This window comes from Mytilus trossulus, chromosome 4, assembly GCF_036588685.1.
Source record: "Mytilus trossulus isolate FHL-02 chromosome 4, PNRI_Mtr1.1.1.hap1, whole genome shotgun sequence".
Classification (NCBI taxonomy): Eukaryota; Metazoa; Mollusca; class Bivalvia; order Mytilida; family Mytilidae; genus Mytilus; species Mytilus trossulus.
This window is the reverse complement of record NC_086376.1, coordinates 9,806,350-9,812,081: the sequence shown is the minus strand read 5'-3', so window position 1 is coordinate 9,812,081 and position 5,732 is coordinate 9,806,350. Positions and strand designations below refer to the sequence as shown.

Sequence of the window (5,732 nt, the reverse complement as noted above, 5' to 3'; positions counted from 1 at the left end):
GATTTTTTCGTGCCGACTGACTATTCATTTTAATCTTATCCTACGCATACTTATTTTTTCTCGTCATTCTATAGCACTAACCGGGCCAGGATATTCATTTAAAAATCATCCTGCTCTTCAGAAAATTAAAGGCCGTCCGTTTAAAGGTTTAAGGAAGAGGTATTCGATTGTTACAATTACACAGATGTATGGAATCAAAATGATTTCTTTCACGCCAGATGCGAAAGCCTAAATCCAACAAGAAAACAAACATATTAGTGTGATTTACATATGAAATACGAATAAACCAAAAATATGAAAACATTTGTGTAATTTTATTTTATTGATATTTTATCAAGCAAAGCTATATTAATTTTACACACACATATATGATAAAATGCTTTTAAATATAAGAAAAGAAAAATAGTAAATGCTGATTCGATTCAAGAAGTATAAATCAAAGTTCATACTACTTTAAAAAAAGACTACACATTTTGGATATCTGTTCTTTTTATTATTCTGCCTCTGCTATTACGCTGACCTGGAAAAGATGTTAAAAAAAATTTGAATAATTATTACGCATTGAAATACGGCATGACAATAAAAAAAATTGTATTTTTAATATTGTAATGTTACACCACTACTTCAAGTCAGGGTGGATGTTGGTGCCTATCACAACATTTGAACCCGCTGCGTTTGTTTGCACCTGTCCTAAATCAGGAACCTGTTGTACAGGGGCTGTCGTTTGCTGATGTAGTATGGCGTTCATTATCACTGAACTAGTATATATTTGTTTAGGGGCCAGCTGAAGGACGCCTCCGGGTGCGGGAATTTCTCGCTACATTGAAGACCTGTTGGTGACCTTCTGCTGTTGTTTTTTATTTGGTCGGGTTGTTGTCTCTTTGACACATTCCCCATTTCCATTCTCAATTTTATTCATATGTGTTTTTCGTTTTTCATATTAGACCTATCGATTTCCTTTTTGAAAGGTTTAAAAACTAGTATTTTTTGAGACCAACTATAGCTTGCTGTTCGTTGGAACCTATAATGGTTTACTTCTTACTAGTTAAGACTTGGATGATAAGTTGCCTCATTTGCCTTTATACCACATCTCCATATATCTACGTATGAAGTAAGACTTATATCTTTTTACTTTAGTTTGTATGTGCTGTTATATAATTGCGACAAAAAAATTTCAACAAGAAAAATGAAAAAAGTCTTATGTTTTGTCAAAAAAAAGTTCTCAACCCAACCTCATTGTCAATTTCAAAATGTAATTCAAGATATTAAGCGCTGCGAACTAGACTATATCGCTGTAATTTTTTATTCGAAGTCCACAGTGTTAAAAGCGAATAGGCCTTCAAAATATTACCTATACCTATAAGAAGATCATAAGCTTCTTATGAATCAATGGCTAGAACAATTCTTGGATATGCATTTAAAAAACCCTGACAAAATCAAACGTAGTCAATCGACGAAACAAGCATAAAACAACGGCCATATTACTTACTTCGTACAGTAAATTTACAAAGAAAATGGTGTGTTGAACCTGTTTTATAAGCGAGCTAAACCTCCCACTTATATGAAAGATGTTTATATTTCTGTTATAAAGAGAAAATGTATGGAGAAACCAATACAGAAATAAATGTGACAGTAATTGGGATCTAGCAGTCAATACTATGTTAACATACAACAAGATGAGACCATTGATTATGGTAATTCTCAAGTGTGTTATCAAAAAAGCAGGCGCTTTTTGTTAAACTGTTAAAGTGACTAAAAATATATGTTATATATGTAAACTCTTGAATCTACTCATGATGAAATTTACTTGATTCTTAAAATTCAGTTTCATTTGTTTTGCACTAAAAGTTTCAGGTATATGTACTAAGCTTGCACCATTTAGATAATTTGCAGAAATTTCGGTTTACTATTATCTTCTCATTCGTATTAGTTTTTACCTTCCAACTTGGGGTATAAGAAGGGCACCAATGATTTTTATGTTAACGAAACGCACAAATGGCATTCCGAAATGTGAACTGGTATCTTCAAAATAAGTTTTTACAACCACTGATTCGATGCAGCTTCCGAGGGAGGTTTCATCCCCGAGGATAGCATCAACAAAGTAGTCAGCACTTCTCTGTTGGTAAATTTACTGGTATGAAATAATGAATTATTCAAAACACCCAGATACATAGTTTGTTTTATTCGTAGTCGGAATTAAACATGTATCTATGAATGATTTTTTGCATATAAATGCTTTTCAATTTCGAATTTCATTTCGCCATCATAATGTTTTGGTTATTGCGCCACTGATATGATTTATGTACACGAAACCTGCGTATGACGTACCTTATTTTAAGTCTTTTTACTCTGACATCAGAACATGTTCTTACCTTGAAAACTATGCACTTCTGTTCCATGAGAATCATCAAAATTCTGAGATTCAGGATAAGTAGAATTTTCACCTGCAAAACAAATACATTTATGTCGGTTAAGGACTTCTTTAGTTTTTTAAATCAACTGTATATAAATAAGGCAAATGATTGCGTTTCATAAAGATAAAACGCTATCTAGAATGAGCATGTATGAAAAAAGTAACACACACTTTGGAGTAATGTACAAACCTCTTCCAATGGTTCGTCGGTAAATAGTAGTTTTGTATGGAACTAATTTCTTTAATTGTCTATGGATAACAAAATTCCCCTAACTTTTTTGTACAAACATTGTAATTTTGTGAATTGATGTGTTAAACACTTTATTAAAAGATTTTGAATATTTATCATGATACGTTAGGCTAACAAGAAGCAACTTCAAACATAAATAACTGCTCAGATAGTATGTAAACTTCATCAATAACTCTTTTTTTAATGTACTAAATTATGTTTTCATAATACTATACAGTACATTTGTAATACATACCTAGTGTATCTGATAATTCTTTTTCTAAATTTTCTTTCTTTTCTGAAATATACAATGGAAAACAATTGTCATATTACTTTAATTGTTTAAAGTAACCTAAAGTAACCTAAAGTAAACTTCATCAATAACTCTTTTTTTAATGTACTAAATTATGTTTTCATAATACTATACAGTACATTTGTAATACATACCTAGTGTATCTGATAATTCTTTTTCTAAATTTTCTTTCTTTTCTGAAATATACAATGGAAAACAATTGTAATATTACTTTAATTGTTTAGTCTGTTTTTATTGGTATCCATATGACTTGGCTCTGTACTTGTACATCCCGTTATTGTGATATTACTTTTTAATTTTTGTATTCTTGTCTTTCATTTTTTCTCATATGCTTTGTCTTTAAGCCTTTTAATGTTTCTTTGTTACACTGATGAGGCTCTGTACTTATAATACATCCAATGATTGTTTAATGATAAAAATTTTAACCTTTATCTTTCAAGTCTGCTAATATGCTTTGTCTATATGACTATTTATGTTTCTTTGTAATATACAGCGTGGCTCTGTACTTATACATCCCGTTATTGTCTTTTTCGAACCAAAGACATATAAGCATTTTATTTGCAACTTTTCCCTTGAACATGCAGCATTTAGGTAAAAGGGTATAGATTGGTTGACGTGGTGTGTTGAATGTGTCAGATTTGTGACACGCGTTCCTGTTCATTTAAGCTAGAATCGTAAAGATATATCTTAAGGTGTTGGATAAATAAATAATATCACAGGATGCAAATTCATGCCTCAGTAAAAACAGTCGAAAGAAACAAAGAGAGTGATATTCTAACTCCTAATGCAATGACAAAAAATAAAAAACTACCAAAAAGAAGACTGAGGAACATGAACAAACCAAAAAACCAGGGTTGATCTCAGGTGTTTCGGTAGAGTAGTTGGATTCTGATCCACATGTGACACACGCCTTATAGCTAATGTAAGAAAAAAACCACTTGGGATACATCTTATTAAGTAGGTCACATTCGAAACAAAGATGTAATATTTTCGTTGGCGATCAAAATATCCATCAAATAATAATTCAGTTTCGCAAAATTGTTTTGGCATTGCTTTTTGTTACCATTTCTGCGCATTTTTTGATTTTCCAACGAATAAATGTAGTTTATAGTTTATTACTCATTTTAAGTATTTAGAAATCATGTTATTGACAAACGTGATGAAAATTATTTCGAAACTCGTGATACGCATACTTAATTATCGCTACTGGTGACTGTTTAAGTGCATTGAAAATGTAAAATCATTTGGTTTTCCTTTGAGGCTAAATCCTGGTATAACTATTTTCCTACTGAAATTGACCAAAAAATCTCATTTTCCTTCTGTGATGAAGTTTTAGAGAATAAATTGTTTTTTCGGAATAATATTTTTACAAAATTTCAGGTGAAAAGCTTACCCAATGTCTCTTTAAGTCGACGGCTCACTGCTTCAGCTTCATCTAAAAGAGGGATGCAAATGGATAGATAATGATGAACAAATTTAAACACACTGTTTCCCATATATTTAGAATAAATTTTAGTTATAAAATGAGTTTCTTCTCCTGTGATCGGCTGGACGGTCGAATATCTTTTATCCCTTTTAAAAAACAAAATAGGAAGGAGAGGAGGATATCTTTAAAAAAATGTTTGTATTTGCGATTGAATCACAAAGTATGATCTATACACCATTCAAAAAAAATAACCGTTCAGCGTTTAACCCAACCCATAGCCCTCTTAATGATTTAAAAAAGAAGATGATGTATGATTGTATATGAAACAACTCTCCACAAGAGACAAAAATGACGCAGAAATTAATAGCTTGAGGACACCGTGCGTCCTTTAACAATGAGCAAACCACATACCGCCTAGTCAGCTGTAAAAGGTCCAGAGAAGACCAATGTTAAAGTATTCACACGAAAAAACTAACGTTCTGATTTATGTTTAAATCTATAAAAACCAGTTGAAAAGGCCAAACACATCAGATGGACAGAATACAAAAACACCGAGTTCATTTACAAAATATTAAAACACACATACACACAACATATAAGGAGTGTTCTAAATTTACATGTATCCTAAGCGAAATGAAAGAAACATAATATGATAGCATAAGACCTGCTTATTCGATTAGCAGACTTTACAAACATGACTTCATTGTAAACATCATTGTATTTAGAGATTCTGAAGTGTTTTCAACAAAAAGCTTGGGCATTTATTTGAAAAAAACAGTTGCGTATGACATTGAATATGTATACCTTCAAAACAAAAATCGCTTGTGATCGTATATTGTGGACATAAAAATAAATCTATTGTTTATTAAAGTATATTCAATATGTTAAAATAAAGTATTCTGAACTCTTTTATCAGCTGTATTTCGCTAATGTTATATTAGTGTGTTACTCTCTCGTGTAAGTATACGGCACATATCTCTTTATTCATATAAAATGTCTGCTTACCAGTCTTTTGATGCAACTGACGTTTAAGTTCTATTCGGTGCCCCCTGAAAACCTGAACCTCTTCAGTAAGCTGTTGGATACTGCACGTCTGGTCTCGATACTTTTGCTCCATGAAAGAAATTCTTTCTGTTAGGTAAGAAAATACAAAACATTATTCCCTTATTTATATGTTGAACATACTGAATCTTTGAGATGTATCTATTAATCATAACTAGAACACACCCGCGAAATCGCGGGCATTAAGAGCGTGGTTGAAAGTATGTAAAGTGTTGTAGGAAGATTTAATGACTTGAGAATTTAAGGAATAGGTATTTGGGGACAGGAAAATATCTTTTTTATTCCTTCT

At 31.6% G+C, this 5,732-nt stretch overlaps 1 protein-coding gene across 3 annotated transcripts; it reads right to left on the bottom strand.

The window, feature by feature from the left end:
* Positions 1-300: 300 nt before the first annotated feature.
* Positions 301-5,508, bottom strand: LOC134713718 (uncharacterized). 3 transcript variants are annotated; one of them, XM_063575008.1, is made up of 6 exons: positions 5,387-5,508; positions 4,349-4,390; positions 3,090-3,131; positions 2,899-2,940; positions 2,373-2,444; positions 301-520 (listed from the first exon to the last, which is right to left on the bottom strand). In XM_063575008.1, the coding sequence occupies exons 1-6, from the start codon at positions 5,496-5,498 to the stop codon at positions 465-467; spliced, it is 366 nt and encodes a 121-aa protein (XP_063431078.1). In that variant the 5' UTR covers positions 5,499-5,508; the 3' UTR covers positions 301-464. The 3 variants fall into 3 exon arrangements, with proteins under 3 accessions (XP_063431078.1, XP_063431080.1, XP_063431079.1); XM_063575010.1 differs by lacking the exon at positions 2,899-2,940; XM_063575009.1 differs by lacking the exon at positions 3,090-3,131.
* Positions 5,509-5,732: the final 224 nt, after the last annotated feature.